Source organism: Gopherus flavomarginatus, chromosome 4 (assembly GCF_025201925.1).
Source record: "Gopherus flavomarginatus isolate rGopFla2 chromosome 4, rGopFla2.mat.asm, whole genome shotgun sequence".
In the NCBI taxonomy this organism is placed as follows: Eukaryota; Metazoa; Chordata; order Testudines; family Testudinidae; genus Gopherus; species Gopherus flavomarginatus.
In genome coordinates, this window is record NC_066620.1 from 89,398,432 (window position 1) to 89,416,503 (window position 18,072).

Below are 18,072 nucleotides of genomic sequence, written 5' to 3' on the forward strand. Positions count from 1 at the left end.
CTAGGACATGTGCAGTGTATATTGTAGAAAGAGGTAAAAGAAATGCAAATGAAACGTGCTGCTGAATTATGATCCTATTCGGGCTCCAAAAAAGAGCCGCAATAGGCTGTGTTTTCTTTTTCAGATCCGTGTGTTAAGACAGAGTCTCTGAGCTCTGCTGATGGCTTTGAATCCAAAAGCCAAGGCTGTGTTGATGCAAATTACCTAACTGATAAAGACAGGTGAGAACTGCCAGCACAAAAGAAGCTGCAAATAAACAACATACCTAGTCAGCAAACAAATTGCCTACATAAAAGGCCTGGTATAACAAGATACCTTTAATAGATTTGATGCTTATGTTATTGTTAATATTAAACATTGAAATAAATTTAATATTAGTAAGTACCCCTGTAACAACTTACAGTGTGTATGATTTTTGGAAAAATCCTTTAAAGTAATATGGTAATGATGCTTCTCAGCTATTACCTGTGAATAAACTTAAAGCTTAACACAGCAGGAAAAACATTACAAACTTGGTCTGCTATATAAGAGGAAAAACTTGAGGTACACCACCTCATGAATTTAATAACTAAACAGTGGAATAATTTCCGCATAACCCTTAAAAAGTAGAAGCCATTAAAACCTGGCCTGCCTATAAAACAAACAACAACAAAGAAAACACACAGGAAATATGGGGGTAATTCCTCTGTTTTGCCTGCAATAAGCAAGGGTCTTTGTAAAAGAACGGAATCTTTAACCAATAATCAATGCCACCCCAAAAGGGGTAGAAAAATGTTATTTTTGTCTTTCAGATAATCCAAAGTAGTGTATAATGGCCTATGTGTATGTGTTAATTCTTGGGGGAAAGTGTTTTAAAAGTGTTAGCAACCCACCAGAAGACAAATGTAAATGTAACGTAAGTACTGTGTTTACCAATAATCACATTTACTATTTGCCACAACAACAACAACAAAAGAATCTCAGCTTACTGTAAGCACTGATTTAGTTGAGTTCTCTGTCAATCTTGGCATTAAATGGCAAACAGTTACCAATCATCTGTTAAAAGGTAAAAAGATAACATAGTTCCTAGAAAAAAAAATGTGGAAAACTGGACCATTCATATTATGCACACAAATGGGGACATGTTAAGAATTGCCACTGCAGAAAAAAACATAACAGCTTACCATTGGTATAACATATTTTCTGGATGGTCTCCCACAACTACTGGCATACTAATGTTACTACCCCTAATTGTTTTTGGTTTTAAATTGTATGTGTTTAATTGAAATGTTTAAAATATGCTGGTGGATAAAACAAATGTGTGCAAAGCTAAAGCCCCAGGCCCAAATCACCTCCCAGTATTTTCTATTACGTGGACTAAATAAGAAGTGACACTGGCGATTAATAATTTTAGTGTCAAAAGGGGGATATGTAGGAGCAGGATTTTATAATGTCCCATAAGAATTAAAGTATAATTTGATTTCATCCTGCTAGCAACCTTTTTTTAAATAGCAGAAAGAAATGACCCCCTGGGACTATACGATTCTGTTTTCCCATATGCATTACAAATTGGGCCCTCTCTAACTCTTTGTTTTAAGGTTTAGGTAGTAAGAGACAGGATTCTCTATTGTGTCTATGTTAAGTAAATTAGAGAAACATTGAAGGCCTGGGTCTCAATGTAAATTGTCTTGGTTATTGATTGTAAAACTTAGCAAGGTTTAATTTACAATGCTTTTTTGCTCGATATAAAATACTACTGTTTGTATTCTCAATCTGTTTGTGTGAATGAGGAATGTATGCACCAGGAAAAGATAAGGTGTGAAGGCCATTGTTATAGCCAGAGTCAAGGAAGACGTAGTAAAGAGACTTAAAGAACATCAAAGAATCACCAGGCACTGCTTACTACCCTGACGCCTGTTAAACTGTCTGGCGTCTCAGAGTGGATACATGCTTCGCATTGTAAAAATGCACCACCCCCAGTGAACCAATCATCACCTCAGGACCACGCAGAGTCAATTTTGACTCCAGAAGAAGACGTAGAGGAACAGCCTGCAATACCTTACAATCTACGCTCTCATAAGGGTTGCCAGAAGCAGACGACTACATAAAGCAAGGCCCAAAAAGAAGCACTAGTGAGCCTAGCGCCTGCTGCCTGGTGGACATAAAACTGTGACTGCAGTTCCCTCAGTTGAGGTTGTTAGAACCAGAAGGGCCGTGCCTGTTCCTTGGCTGTTGGTGTCTTAAGGTCTGGGGAGTCCACAATGACAATTCTTTTATCCAGCAGCAAGTGTGGATAGCTCAGACCCTTAATATTTCTAAATGCTAGTTCTGCAGCCACATCCCAGCCCACTTTCAAACTGGTGTTCCTGTCCTGGCTACTCATTCAATTCCCCAGACCTCACTGGAGGACCTTGTGTGTTTAACACAATATGGAACAGTAATGACACCTGGGAAGAAGCTATTGGCATTTCCTTTATCCCACTTGGGGAAGTAATAAACCATGCAAAAAGCTCCTGAGGTTACAAGCAATAGTTAAAATAATGGCAAATAAAACTGGAGAAAGTTTAAGAGCCCTGGCCAAAGGAACCGGGGCCATACAACAGGTGGCCCTCCAAAACCATCAGGCATTCAATGTAGTGCTGGCGGCCAAAGGAGGGTACTGTGCTCTCATTGGAAAACAACACCAATGAGATAATAGATCGTGCTAGCCACTTAGAACAAATCGCATATCTTCCCCACGTAGAGCCGAGTTCTTTATGGAAGTGGCTAAGTAACCTGTTCAATTTCTCTGGCATAGGAAACTCTTTGTTTCAGGGAGCCCTAACTATCCTGTTTGGAATCTTAGTGATTTTTGTATGCTTTCAGTTAATCTCCTGTTGTATCAGAATTGTGTCACACAGGTGATTGCCACAAAACAGAGTGCTAATATGATGATTTTGAATATCGCTGATAAACAAAGAGATAAGGAACGGTTAATTTGTGGAACCCAGTAATTGTTGGTCATGGCGTGCGCTTGACTAAAAGGAGGGATTGTGAAAGTAGAATGAATTATATTGTGAAAATAGAAAGGATTAAAGAAATGCTGTCTGTACCTTTAAGCAAAATTGTTAGATTGCTGCAATCCAGGTGTCAGGAATACAGACATTAACACAGAACAATTGCACCGTTTAAGGGCAATTGGTGAAGTATTAGCCTTAGATCGATAAGAGTTAGTAAGGAAGTAGGATATGCATGCTGTGCCCCAGGTGAATTTTACTGTTTTGCTTTCTTTGTCCCTTTGTCTAATTCCCGCTCTTTTATCTGTATAAATAAGATAGTTTGTGTCTTGCACGGTGCTCACATTATCTGGGTGTATTAGCAGAGCGCTGTGCTAATAAAACAGAGTGGTCTGACAAACTGTGAGTCCTGAGTCTAACTTTGACACCAACAAGGGCACACTGTTGACTCATATCCAGCTTCTCATCCACTGTAATCCCCAAGTCTTTTTCTGCAGAATTGCTGCTTAGCCAGTTAATCCCCAGCCCGCAGCAGTGCATGGGATTCTTCCGTCGCAAATGCAGGACTCTGCACTTGTCCTTGTTGAACCTCATCAGATTTCTTTGGCCCAATCCTCCAATTTGTCTAGGTCACTCTGGACCCTATCTCTACCCTCTAGCATATCTACCTCTACACCACCCAGTATAGTGTCATCTGTGAACTTACTGAGGGTGCAATCTATCCCATCGTCCAGATAGTTAATAAAGATGTTGAACAAAACCGGCTCCAGGACTGACCCCTGGGGCCCTCTGCTTGATACTGGCTGCCAACTAGACATAGAGCCATTGATCACTACTCGTTGCACCTGACAATAGCCAGCTTTCTTTCCACCTTCTAGTCCATTCATTCAATCCATACTTTTTTTTAACTTGCTGGCAAAAATACTGAGGACTTGCCTTCCTCTTAGACATATACAGTGCATCTTCCTCTAAACGGCAACTTCTCTGATTCCTTCTCTCTTCTCTGTCTTTACCGAAACCTCAGCTAGCTGCCTACTGCAGCCTCTGGCACTTAGAATCAGAGAAGATCAGGGTTGGAAGAGACCTCAGGAGGTCATCTAGTCCAACCCCCTGCTCAAAGCAGGAACATCAACTAAATCCTGCCTCTCCTCACTCATCTGTCTCTTCTATGCTGTCACACCCCTCACAAACCATTCCTGACAGCTCCACTTAACTCCTGTACACACTCCCAGCTTGGAGCCTTCTTCTTCCACACTTGGAGCAGACTCTTGGAAGAGGGACACTGCTCACCTACCGCACCTCATGTGGGTATTGTGAGGCATGGGGACAGATTCTGCCCTTCGAAGCAGCCCTTTTAAGCAACTGCAACAGCATGAAAGATCTGCAATACCCCTCTAAGAAATTATCCCAGCACAGGGCCAAGAGCCCTTCACCACCCTCACACACAGCCCTGGCATCGGGGCATGGCTAGGAGCAGATCAGGAATGGGCATGGCTGGAGCACTTTGTGCTCCAGTTACTCTAGACTGCATCAAAGGCCACAGCATAGACCACCTTGGGGCTGCTCTAACTTGTACCTGGGGCTGCACCAGCCCCTGGAGCACCCCAGATTTAGGGAAGACACCTCTGCATCTCCCCACCTGTTCTACATTTTCCTGGAATTCACAGATTTTCCCTTGGATTTCTGGGTGGCTCCTGGATTCCTAGATAGGAGCTCGCCAATCACAGATTCCTTTTGCACACAGCCGGGGAAAGAGAGCAGCTGGCGTTTGGCTGACTCTCTCCCTGTGAAGCACCAATCAAGTGTGCGTGCCACTGCTACCCTCTGAAGGGCTTGGAGAAAGCAGTTAGTCCTGTGGAGAAAGCTGAGCAATTCTAGGAGGAGAAGTATAGCTTCCAACTTTCCCCGGGGGTGCTCAACCTCCCCTTCTCAGCCCAAGACCCTGCCCCCACTGCACCTCTTCCCCAAATTCCCCACCCCTGCTCTGCCCCCACCCTGCCTCTTCCCATCCAGTCCCACCCCCCTCCCGAGCAAGCCCCATTCCTGCTCCTTCCCCTCCCTCCCAGCGCCTTCTGCACGCCATGGAACAGCTGATCCGTGATGGGCAGGAGGCACTGGGTGGGAAGGGAAGGAGTTGATTGGCGGGGCTGCTGGCAGGTGGGAGGTGCTGGGGGGAGGGGCACTTAGCCCTGGAATTCCCACAGAGTCGGCCCTATGAGGAGAAGGGTACTGAAGAAAAAAACATAACAGATAGTCTCTGTGTGTGTGTGTGTGTGTGTGTGTGTGTGTGTGTGTGTGTGTGTTACACACACAGAGAGAAAAGGGTCAGAGAGAGAAGTGTCATTTGGGATTTCGAAAAAAAAATGTTCAACGACTTTCAGTTCCAGAAACTGGAGTTATTTTAAGCACACTGGGGAAGAAATCATGTTACATTATGTTACTGCATTTCCAGTATATTCTCTGGGAATGGCAGTGTAATTAGTGTCATTTAATTCAGTGCTAGTGACTCGTTAGTAACGAGACTTGAAGTACCATTGTTCAGACACACAGAAACATGCCATCCCCGCCCTTTTTTTAGCTGCATAGAAGTGGTACATTAAAATGAAATCATCTCTCTTATTGGGATACTGATTTTCACAATAAGTCACCATATTTTCTTTTCCCTAAAAAGGATGGCAATATAATAGTGATATGTTTGTACCATGGAAGGCTAAATAACACTTAACACTTTTCTGGGGTTTTACATCTGTAAAGCATAAATAGAGTCAGATCATACAAGGAGCTGAGCATCCTCAATTCACATTTTTTCACTGGGAATTGAATGCTCAGTGCTTCACAGGAGGTGCAGACTCAGGTCAAGATTTCATGTACAGGAAACCATTCTGTGTGTGGTTTTGTGTACACACATCTATATGTATAAATATACATACATACGGAGTACAATTTACATTTTATTTACTGATGCTTAATAGTGATTTACTTTTGACCTCCTGATGCTGATGGTATACTTCCTTTTCTGAGAAATGCAGAAGTAATTACAGTATTAGGAGGAAAAGAAACCCTTTTTTGGGGGTGGGCTTTGAAGTGTAACATGATCCAGACGGGTTTCAGTTTTTCAGTCCTTTTGAGGAGCCAGCAGAAAATGACAAATTCTAACTGCTCTGTTTACAATGAGGCTGTGGAAATCGCCATGAACATCCTACTAATTTTGGAATTTTTGCTGGGACTCACAAGCAATGCTATTGCTCTGTGGACGTTCTACTTCCGTTTGAAAATTTGGAAGCCACACACTGTATACTTGCTCAACCTGGTTATCGCAGATGTCTTGCTGAGCATTTGCCTGCCGTTTCGACTGGTGCTTGCTCTCAGGTTTAGCACTATAGAGAAATGGGATTATAGAGATCTACTCTGTTCGGTAATATTCTTCGCACTGTCTCTTTCCCAAGCTGTCTCCATCGCATTCCTCACTGCTGTGGCTCTGGATCGCTATTTCCGGGTGGTCCACCCTAACAATAAAACCAGCTTTCTCACAGCCAGGAATGCTAGAGTCATTGCGTGCTTGGTTTGGCTTTTAGCCATTGGATTGACTGCTGAGATCCTGGTTGCCCCTCGATCCAAAAACTCTACTGAGTGCTGCAGTTTCACCCTACAAGGAGAGGCCAATTTCTACAGCATCTGGCACGTCATCATATTCTTTTTGAAGTTTCTCGTTCCCTTTGGCCTCATTTTGTTCTGCACAGTTGGCGTCATCAGGAAGCTGAAGAAGAGCCCCCGTGAGCTGAGCAGTCAACCTAAGCTGCAGAAAGCCATGTTGTTAGTGATTGCAGTGGTGGTGGTGTTTGGAGTTTGCTTCCTGCCTAGCGTGTTGGGCAGAGTGCTTGTGTATATTCTCCAAAGCTTTGAAAGTTGTGCAGCATTTCGTTTTTCTGTGAATGTATTTGATGTTACTATCTGCTGGACCTATCTCAACAGTACTTTGGACCCCATCGTGTACTGCTTCTCCAGCCCGACTTTTCGAAGTTCCTATAGAAAGATCTTTAATTCTCTAAGGATGAGAAGAAATGAAGTGGAACCTCAGAGCTTGGACATTTCCAAAGATTCTGAAAGTTGAAGCCATTGGAAAGATTCTGATAATCTCTGATGTATATGCCAGGTTGGAAAGGAAACTCCCCCCATCCCTATTACCAGATCTTATCCTACAAATGAAGGGTCTGTCAGAACTCAGCTGTTCTAAATCCTTTCATTTCATTGGGCTGGAATTCTAGTTAAACAAGTCAAAAACCTAGATGTAACATTAGGTAATGTATATCAGTGTAGCTCCATTGACGTAAGTGGAGATATGCCAATTTATGTCAGCAGAGGATCTGATTCTATTTCTTTTTACAAAATCTGCAGTCTTAGGGCCCCGATCTTGCTCCCACTAAAGTCAATAGTAAAACTCCTACTGACTCCAGTGGAAGCAGGGGATATTGTCTTAAATCAGTTTAAAACTGTGATCTATACAAAAGCCAAATAGATTCTCCAACGCTTAAAATTATTTTCTTAGGCTTAGCTGTACCTAATATAAAGATAAACATTTTAAAAATGAAGCTTTACAAGAAGTTGTTCCTTATATGGTTGACTGAAACTTGAATTTAGATTATAAATAATTCTATCCAAACTAGCCATGTCCTGTTCCTTCATGTACATATGTTGCACTATTGTTTTATTTTTACAGGGATAGAGCAGGGGTGGGCAAACTACAGCCCGCGAGCCATCTTAAGCTGGCCCGCAAGCTCCCACTGGGGAGCGAGCTCTGGGGCTTGCCCCACTCCGGTGCTCCAGCCAGGGTGCTGGGTTGGGGGCCACACCACGTAGCACGGCCATGCTCCAGCGCTCTGGCTGGGATGCAGGGTTGGGGCCGCAGCACATGGCTCCTGGAAGCAGCCGCATAGCCCTGCTCCGGCTCCTACATGCTCCAGTAGGAGCTGCAGGGGCGGTGCCTGCGGATGGGGCAGCGTGCAGAGCTGCCTGGCTGCATCTCCACATATGAGCTGGAGAAGGAATATGCCACTGCTTCCAGGAGCTGCTGGAGGTAAGCGCTGCTCAGAGCCTGCACCCCTGAGCCTCTCCTCGTGCCCCAACACCCTACCCCAGCCTTGATCCCCCTCCCACTCTCCAAACCCCTCAATCTCAACCCAGAGCACCATCCTGCACCCTAAACCTCTCATCCCCAGCCCCCATCCCCGAGCCCACACTGTCAGCTGGAAACTGTATCCCTTCCTGTACACCTGCCCCAGCCCTGATCCCCCTCCTTCCCTCCGAACCCTCAGTCCCAGTCCAGAGCACCCTCCTATACCCCAAACTCCTCATCTCCAGCGCACCCAAGAGCCCACCCCCCAACCAGAGCCCTCACCCCCTCCTGCACTCCAATCCCAATTTTGTGAGCATTCATGGCCTGCCATACAATTTCTATTCCCAGATGTGGCCCTCAGGTCAAAAAGTTTGCCCACCACCGGGACAAAGGGATTTAATTGTCTTTTGTGAAGAATGTTTCCTATACATAGTACAGCAGGAGTGGGGGAAGGGGAACTGAAAAAGATGTACATCTTTGACTGCACAATGCTACCTCTGTGAACCCATGAAACTTTGCAATTCACTCATTCTGTCATCTGGTGGAACAATATCTTGGGTCTAGGGAGAAATGTGGAGATGTGGACCACATTTTACCAAGAATCATTATGAATTGTGCATATTATTTCCTGACGGTCTAATTTTTTAATCGAGTTTTTATTTCTTTAACAATCATTATTTCTGCATTATAGAAATATAAAAAGATAGCAGCATGAAGGTCCATTTAATACCCAGTTCCCTACAATTACAGAAGATGGACCATGCAAGAGACACCCACAATGTCCTTAAGGATCATCAGTCGCTGCTGAATGCCCTAATCAAGACCTATGCAGTGTAGTTATAGCTGTTTTGGTCCCAGTATATTTGAGAGGTGGGTGGGTGGGTGAGGTAATATCTTTTACTGGACCATTCAAGAGCTCTGTTGAGTCCATGATTTTTAGTGATCAGCAGTTATGACCCTGGATTTATGGATTATTACAAATCTATAATCCACTAATCCTCTTTTTGTTCTATGATTGCAAAGGTTAACAGGCCACTCTACCTTGAATGGTCCCTTAGTATATTTAGCTAGTGACTTCTGCTAACCAATCTGTTCCACCTTGTATTTAGCTGTAACATTCTCAGTATGTTTCCCAGAGCTGAAGAAGCTCTGTGTGGTGTGAAAGCTCGTCTCTCTCACCAACAGAACTTGGTCCAGTAAAAGCTATTACCTCACCCTAGCCAAGACCTGCCAGTCTGAGTCAGGGCATGCAGGTTGTCCATTGAAATCCACACACACAGTGAAAAATCAGTTCTGAGCTATACAAGAGTAAAAAAGTATCAAATGTTGAGTTATATTTTCTGCCAGAACTCAGGGATTTAAAGAGCCAAAACCTGTTTGTTCCAGTACTTCCCCCACTACCAAAGCCACCCTCCTGCACCGCATTGCAGTCTGAAGCTAGTCCCATAATTTTACACCCTGACAACCCTACTCAAAAACACACCATGGTAACCCACAGATGTGCGAAGAATTCTGTACTGCTTCATACTATACTATATATGAGGGACATGAATGGAACATGATTTTCTTTACAATACTGCATAGCCTATATTTTTTGCGAAGGGAAGGAGGTGGGGGAAGATGGAAGGACATGCATACCTGGTGTTGGAAAAAGCCAGTGTCACTAAAAGCATGGCAAAATCATTTAAGAGCGGTTTAATCACATAAAATATGACCCTGTCCAAAATTAGTGAAATCTGCATTGTAAGTGCTGGTTGAACAGTTTAAAGCTACTTGTGAATTCTGCCATCCTAAGCATTTTGCCAAACCTATTCAGATTTTGTTTATGGAAAAGCACTGGACCAAATTCCAATCTCATTTGCACCAGTGTAATTCCAGAGTAACTCCACTGCTGCCAAAAGACGTCCTACTGTCGTTGAGCTTGTCAGGCACTGAGGATGCTAAACTGAAACTGTAGAAAATTGTGATAGAAGACCTTTTCTAAAGGATGCACGTGATCCATGATTACAACATTGCAGGAATCATTGTTCATGGGTTTTGATGAACTAGAGTTTAGCCTAGCATACGTTATGGCATGTCCTACAGCTGCAGACCACCAGCAGTGGAAAGTCTGTCCTCAAGGCATCTCAAAAGCACAAGACTGGTTAATGTAACCCAGAAAGTGGAGGGGGGAGGCCAGGATGCCAGAGCAATGTGCGGATGTACATACCACAGGCAACGTCTGCCAGTGGGGCACTGTGGAGCCCTGTCCAAAGGAAAAAACTGTTCCCCCCTGGTGGAATACCTCCAGGAGGGAACCAATTCAAAGATCCTTTGGCTTTTCAGTGCCTCATTGTCTACTTTCCCGTTTGCACTCATGCAGAGGGACCCTGCAAAACCAGATTCCGTGCAGTGGGTGAAACTCCCAGCTGGCCCCTCACATATCCAGTCTCACTTGCACTGTTGAACCATATCCATTCCAAAGTTGGGAGGGGGGCAAGGAAATCCCTGCAGAAGACGGATTCTCCTTTTCTTATCTGCTGTGCCGATGGCATTTTCTGGCACTGCTACCATTAAGGAGGAAGCTGCTCCAGAAGTTATATTGTATTGTGGGGAAGAGACTGAATTACCAGCACTGAAAGTCTATTTCTGAAGCCCTGTCTGCTGAATCCATTCCGTTCCCCTTCTCGTCTAGTTTTTATATAGTGAGAAAGAAGATATTTTAGGTTTTAACAGTGCCTCCCACTACGCTAAAATTTATTACAACACTAATGAATTTTAATCTAAACTTTAGTCGACACATGTATATGAATGTCTGTTAGTATTAAATAGAAATGCACTTTTACACATGAAATGTCTGTAGGAAATACTTAAAGTCAAAGAAAATGGAGTTACCATTTTTGTGGTGTGAATAAAATATTTTAGTACAACTCTCAGATGAAGATCCTTCTACTTCCTCCGACCAACCCCACATCACAGCTTGAATTTATTCTGGGAACTGCAGCATTTCATTGTAGGAATGTGAACAGCTACCATGTACAGTACTGAGTTCTTAGGAGGAAATCCCGGTAGTACCTGGGTTATAATATGTGATGATTTTCTGTTGTTCAGTTACCAGCCTTTGCAGCTGCTCCATCTGTTCCATCATCACCTGTTCCTGCTGCCCTGGGCTCTGTAAATAGCACCAACACAATGAATTAAAATGTGCTTATCTCTCCCTTTTAACAGGAAGGAATCTTTCTTTTCGGAGTCTAGTTTTGAGGTTTTTTGGTTTTTTTTTAAAGGTGATTCCATTGTTTTATTCCAATAAAAAGAGTGTATTTGTATTCAAACTTTTTTTGCAGAGATAATGCTCAAAGAAAGCAGCAGTGTGATAGGTTAGAGCCTTGCAGCGGGATTGGGATCCCATGGATCCTGCAGGACCTGCTGCCATAATAGTGGGAGCAGATAAACTGTACTTTATTGCGGTAGGGATTGGGTGGGCAAAAAAAAGCAACAACCAAAAAACACCAGACTGCAGTAATTTGTGGCTAAACACTAAATTTCTCATCAGTTTGTCATAAATAGAATTTCAGCAATGAAAAGCAAGTTTTTTCTTTTTTTTAATAAAGGTTTTAATACTTAAATTTAAATGAGGGATAGAAAGAGATTTCATGTCCATTATAACAGGAGCTAAACTATTTTTACACGGTTTAAGCAAGATTTTTTTTTATTCTTTTAATGGTAAAAATTGTGTCTGAATTCCGTGTGTGTGTGTGTGTGTGTACATATATAACTGACCATTTTTTGATCTTTTTTAGTGGCATGCGGAAATCTGTCTTTACTGCAGGACTTGTGGGATCTAAGGGTTTTGTGGGTGGGAGTGGGATAAAAATGCAAGAAAACATGTGGGATCCAGTGGGAGTAGGTATTGCAGAGCAGGATGAGAGCCAAGATTTTAAAAATAGTCCCGCACAAGGCTCTTGCTAGGGCATCAGAATCAGGAAGTGAAACGGACCATTTTTTCCACTGTCCAACTTGAGTGAAATTCTAAATGTAAATTAACCACATAAATGATGAAAAGTAGAGTTTTTAAATTCTTTTACTTGCAATAGTCTATGATACTGTTAGTAACATATATGGGGAAAAAATTAAACACAATTGTAATCTTGACAGTATTCTCACTCACTTTCTCAATCTCTGATGTCTTATTGCAGTTTTTACAGCCAAATCACACTTAGTTAAAAACATATTCAAGAGTGAATTATTTCATAGTGTTATTCAGTATTATTGCTGGTAGGAAAATATACCCTTTTAAAAAAAAATGAAATTTTTCCAGAACATTTTTCTTTGAAAATTTAGACCATTCTATAAGCCAGTCAAAAGCAGTAAAACATTTCTGCAAAACAATTTCCTTGAAATTTCAAGTGTTTTAAACATTTCACCTAGCTCTATTAGAATAAGCTATATCAGCAGAATGAAACACATTTGCTGGCAGATTTCTGAGTTGCTATGTTAATAGTTCATGACCTGATTTGCAGAGGTGATGAGCACATACAACTCTCACAAAAGCCAATGGAATTTGTAGGTGTCTCCATAAACCTGAATTCTATTCTCGGCTCTGCTGCTGACCTGCTGAGTGACATTGGACAAGTCACTTCATTTCTCTGTCCCATTTGCCCTTCTATTTAGACTCTGAGCTGGTCAGGGCAGAGACTGTCTCTTACTATATATATGCATAATGCTTAGCACAATAAGGTTCTGATTTCACTTAGGGCATCTAAGTGCCACAGTAAGATGACAGATAGCCATGTTCCACTCTTTCCACATGCTGAAAATGCCTTTCCTGCTTGGCACTGTGAATTTGGGCTGGGTGGGGGTCATAGAAGAAGAGAGAGAATGAGTAGAAAGGAGAGATTTAAGAGTGCCCCTAAAATTTCAGGACTTTCAGCACTCTACAGCAGTTAGTGTCCCAGTCATAGGCACCTCAAGCATTAAACTATTAGGGAATAGAACAGGTCAGGCGCTATCCTTCTATCCTCAACACAAGCGGGTTAGCTCTCTAGCTCCATAGAACTCCTGGTCCAGAGAAACAGAGACCCAAATCTGCCCCAAATTAAAATACGGCTACTAAACTGCCCACTGATCCTTCTAGTCAGTCAGTCTTTCTTTCTCTCTCCTTCATTCGTGCATTCCCCATTCACTTTGTTTGTCTCCTTCCCATCTCTCTCCTTCTGCTTTTTGGTGGTTCCCTCCACTGCCCTGCTTCCTCTGGCCTCTCTGTTGAACAAAACTTCCAGCTCCTAGAAGTGCAGGAATGAGTTAAGCCTTGCAGGGTGGGGAGGGAATAGCTCATAACCTAGCAGTGAAAACCAACATTCTAGTCTTTGTGGCACCTTAGAGACTAACAAATTTATTTGGGCATAAGCTTTTGTGGGCTAGAACCCATGAAAGCTTGTGCCCAAATAAATTTGTTAGTCTCTAAGGTGCCACAAGGACTCCTCGTTGTTGTTGCTGATACAGACTAACATGGCTACCACTCTGAAACCAGATTCTAGTCTTTGTGCATAACCCCTATCCTCCCTCCATTACTCTACCCCTGCAATTTGTCCTCCTTGCCTTTCATCTTTGCTCAGACTGCAAATTCTTTGGGGTAGGAGCCATATCTTCTTACGTTCTGTGAAGGCCTAACTCATTTCAGGAATTAAACAAACAGTAATAATGTGACTGTATTGGTTCTGCATCTGGTATTTCCCTAGTAGCCTGGCTGAGAGCATTATCTTCATTCTCCTGCTGCCCCTTCTGGCCCCTCTGGGGAAGCACCATACACAGAAGTCACCCAAACATGTTCTTTCTCTGTAGGAGTCTCTAGCAAAAGCATTTCAAAAAGACAGGGGCAAGGGACCACAGGAAAATCTAGGATTTCCAGGACCCTATGCCAGATTTTAACTGCCTGCCAATAAACTGAAGATAAGGTTACACCTCACAGAAAATGTTGCAGACCATCTACACAGCAATCTAATCTTAAATAACTAAGCCCCAGCAAACTCCATTTACCTGCCAGACATAGTCTTCAAGTAGGGCCTTGTTCACAATAGCACTTTTCCCAACACTGGCCTATTACCAGGCATTTCCCAGGTGTGGCAGTAGTAAAATAAAGTCTGTGCCTCGTCAACACCACTGCTTCTGCCATTGCTATCTTTAGTGGCGCTGCACAAGGGTGGGAAAAGTGCTGAAGATTCCCAGTGTAGACGTACCCTACATTTCAGATAAGCTGTTGAATATTATGGGTGGTGTCCATAGTGCGGTTTTATTTGGTAATTAGAAACCCAGTGCAGCAGGCTGCTTTGCTGCAGGAGACAGTGCAGAGCTACTCTTGTCCAGCTGTCTGTCTGCCCCTAAAAGAACAAAGAGAAAAGGGACAGTCAAAAGGGAAGAGAAGGAGGTGTCGGAGAATAACAGAGGAAAAAGACACAAACGTTGAGAAAAGAAAAAGAAAAGGAAAAAGGCATAGGAAGAAGACAGAGAATAGTGATCACTGAAAAAAAAAATCCCCAACTTTGGTTTTCAATGTCATTGTCACATACATGATGTTGTGCTACCAAAGTCTGGAATTCTTCCTAAAGGAGGGAAGTGGAGAGGAATACACATCAAAACGACAGGAACAAGGGTGAACAAACTGATTTGTTCTTGGAAAAAGGAATTTGCTACTACAAATTATCATAACAAAGCAGCATTTTATTGCCTTGAGGGGTTTTAAAACAGCATAATCAGACACAGGGTCACACTCCACATCCTGGCATTGCCACTAAAGCCTCTCCGTTGCAGACACAAAAGTTAGCAGACCTGTTCCTTCTTAGGGCAATGCATTAGATGTTATTTGTGCAGTCTTCGAAAACCAGGCATGCTCATACTCCACTGAAATGCAATGAATGCTTAAAGCAAACCCACCTGTTCCATGTTTCTGTAGCATGTGGGTTCCTGACTTATCTGAGGAGCAGGAGGAGCAGCAACAGGACTGAGTGTTTCCAAGTTACTACTTTTATTGGTCTGGACAATTCCAGTCTGAGTCATGCTGGATGCCAACAAATGAGGAAAAAGAGCAGAGTTGGCCAAATAATTGAGTTGCTTTGCATCCTGAAAAACTTGGCCATGGAACCTATTATCTGATGGGCTGCCATTACTGCCCATCATACTGCTGTCTGCTGAGTAGCAGAAAGGTGTAAACTGCTCATTGAATGAGCCATTTGTGCTGTTTATCTGGCCCGGGGGCAAAAAGCACATGGCCTTCTCAGTGATTATGCTAGGAGATGACATCAGTCTTGCTGGATCATTGGCAGTCCACTCAGCCATATGGTCTTCATCTTTGAGAGTATCTGCTTCCATATCCCGCTTTCTGAACTCCAGCCTATGGACATACAGCGAATGCAGTTGAAAATAAACATACAGTGCTAAAGCGATGGCCCAAGTGGATCCTACCGACTGCCTCCATTTTTTTGTTTAAATCCCAGAGCTTTTTTTCAGGCTGAAGGCAAAGGATCTTCCATCCATAACTGTCAAAATATAATATTATGCAGTCAGGAAACATGCAATAAATCAAGAAACAAAATCCCACATTTCTACCACTTGGAGCATCCTGCCTGCCAACTGCTCACTATTAAATTCTAAAGTGTCACACAGATGAGAAGCAGATATAAAGGTATGTTGCAAAAAATATATACTTTTCAGCACCAAAAACATCCTTCAGAAGTGAGCTGACTAGTCCCTTACCTTCACCATAAGCCTTTAGGATCAGAGAAATCTGCTTAGTGGCCAAACACCACAGAAAAAACATAGAGAGCAGAAGATGATTATGCAAAAAATGCACTACTGAAAAATTGACAGGTTTAGTTTACTCACAAGAAAGCTTAGTTATAAAAGGAAGGGGGAAATATACTCATGACTTACAGCCCATTCTCTTTGACTCATGTGATTAAGAAGATTAGGGCATCTGAAAGCTGTGGGACAAAAAAACCACATTTCCCTGTTTTAAACTTTCGTAACCGCTCAGTCCTCCTCTCTGACAGAATGGCTTCTCCATTTTCTACATAGTTGATTTTTAAAAGTATTTCATCAATTGAACTTAGTGGGATCTTCTAGGTATATTTTAATTTGATTCACAGGCAGTTTCCTGCCTTCTACGAAATGCAATATAGGTTCTCCAATAGATTAAGCTCCGGGATAATTGATGACTTTTTCTCTCGACTTTAATTTAAGTGGTTTGAATAAGATGTACAGACCCATTTTATCTTGATAAGTTATTATTATTAGTTAAGCACTGAAGATGTGCTTGGTGCTGGTACAATACCTAAAATACAGTCTCTGCATCTAACAGCTCGCAATTGGTGTCTCACTGCTGTTTGCATTAGATGTGTAATTTTATTTATGTGATTGGCGCACTGAGTTAAATGGGACATGTGATCTGAGTAAAGTTAGGTCTAAGTGCTTGCAGGCGAGAGGAGAAGACAGTGAGAAGACAAGATGTTCTGGGAAATGACAGGTGGGAATAATGAACAATTTGAAAAAAATTAAACTAAGATACTAAGCAGTCAAAGTTTAACACCTTCTTCCTTGTTTGAAATGCAGGTTTCCAGTTTCAGAAGATGTCTGGAATACAAAAATTTAAATTACAATAGAAACTCAAAAATCTTAGTCCATCAGAGTACCGATAACATTTCCTGTATCAGTATGTTACGTGAACGTACAGGGTATATCACAGATAGTGTACATGGTTTGCTGTTGTCAGGGCTAGCGCTAACCTTTCATCTCCGGAGAGCTGGGTTCCAAGCCTGGATAAGTCCAGATGTAAACCTGAGTTTGGTGGTCTCATCTGGATGCCTACAGGACAAGCATTTGCACTGCATGACTGGCAGTTTCTAATTAAATTCAGCATGGCAGGGTGGCTTGTGCTGAGTCTGTCGGCACCAAGGAGTCCATCCTCCTCTGAGGGCACACACATAATTCCACATAAAGTCAGCCGCACCCCAGGGGAGGCAACTTCAGTTACCAGAGTCATTGAAAGATCAAGCTGAAAGGTTATGTTGGTTAAAAGGTATGTATAGTGAATATCGGGCTAGGAATCCAAAAGCCAACACAACACAATGCAGAATGAAGAGAGAGGAGAAAAAGAAAACCAAGACAGAAGAAAAACCTGATCATTAAAATGATCTGACAGACATGAAAGTGAAAACATTGGCATAGTAAATAATATTTTATTTTAATTTTCAAGCAGAGTAGACTTCTCTTATTTGAATAATTTGCAAGAATATAATATTCAGCATTCAACTACTAAACCTACATATTGTATGTTAAAAGACTAGCACTAACAAACTTTATACATTAGAATCCTGTTCCAGGAATTAATATTTCTATTAGTTATGAGCCACAGAGAAAGTACATTTTGTAGATTACTTTGTACTACTTTTACTTTGAGTGTGGTTTTATGTAAGGATTTTCTTTTAATATCCCCTCCTGCCTTCGTTTAAGCTTTCCTTGTGAGCTAGTGCAGTTGACAAGCATGGAGCTGTAGTAATAAAATTATTGTACATGCTTAATCACCAAACAATCCCTCACTCTGATGTGATTAGTGATTTGGGCTGCTGAGAATGAAGCACAATGAATATTTTCAGGCACTTTGGACATGACATTACATGCTGTTGTTTCCATTCAGTCTGCCAGATTTTATCATGCATAGCATGAGCTTAATTCCTTGAATGCCATATATTAATCTCACTCAAGGCCCCAGCCAATTCTGTTGGCTGTCACTGATTACAAATGGAAGAACCCTGCATTAGCACTGACATTCTCTTTTCTTCCTCTCCTGAGATCCTCAGAATTCATGATCGCCGATCCAGTGTTTCCAGATCCACTTATTATGATTAGTACCACTTGCCTGGCTCCGGATGCCAAAGTCAGTGAGGACAAGAGTATCAGTTATAAGTAGGCTTGGCAGAATTTGATTTTTTTTTAAATAATTTTGAGCAATAA

At 42.2% G+C, this 18,072-nt stretch overlaps 2 protein-coding genes across 7 annotated transcripts in view; one reads left to right on the plus strand and one right to left on the minus strand.

Moving 5' to 3' along the window:
* LOC127048926 (centromere protein J-like) overlaps nucleotides 1-18,072 on the minus strand; it is an 82,185-nt gene that overhangs the window by 53,249 nt on the left and 10,864 nt on the right. For 5 of the 6 annotated variants that reach the window (XR_007773826.1, XM_050949031.1, XM_050949030.1 and 2 more), the window contains exons 2-3: nucleotides 14,998-15,599; nucleotides 11,143-11,239 (exon numbers count right to left, since the gene is read on the minus strand). Coding sequence is in view for 5 of the 6 variants with exons in the window: in XM_050949031.1 (XP_050804988.1) it covers nucleotides 11,143-11,239; nucleotides 14,998-15,432 (532 nt within the window). In the remaining variant the exon portion in view is untranslated. Of the gene's footprint in view, nucleotides 1-11,142; nucleotides 11,240-14,997; nucleotides 15,600-16,844; nucleotides 16,943-18,072 lie in introns of those variants that run through there. The other variant, XM_050949029.1, reaches the window with a different exon arrangement.
* GPR31 (G protein-coupled receptor 31) lies at nucleotides 6,067-7,384 on the plus strand. Its single transcript, XM_050949166.1, has one exon. The coding sequence runs from the start codon at nucleotides 6,067-6,069 to the stop codon at nucleotides 7,084-7,086; it is 1,020 nt and encodes a 339-aa protein (XP_050805123.1). The 3' UTR covers nucleotides 7,087-7,384.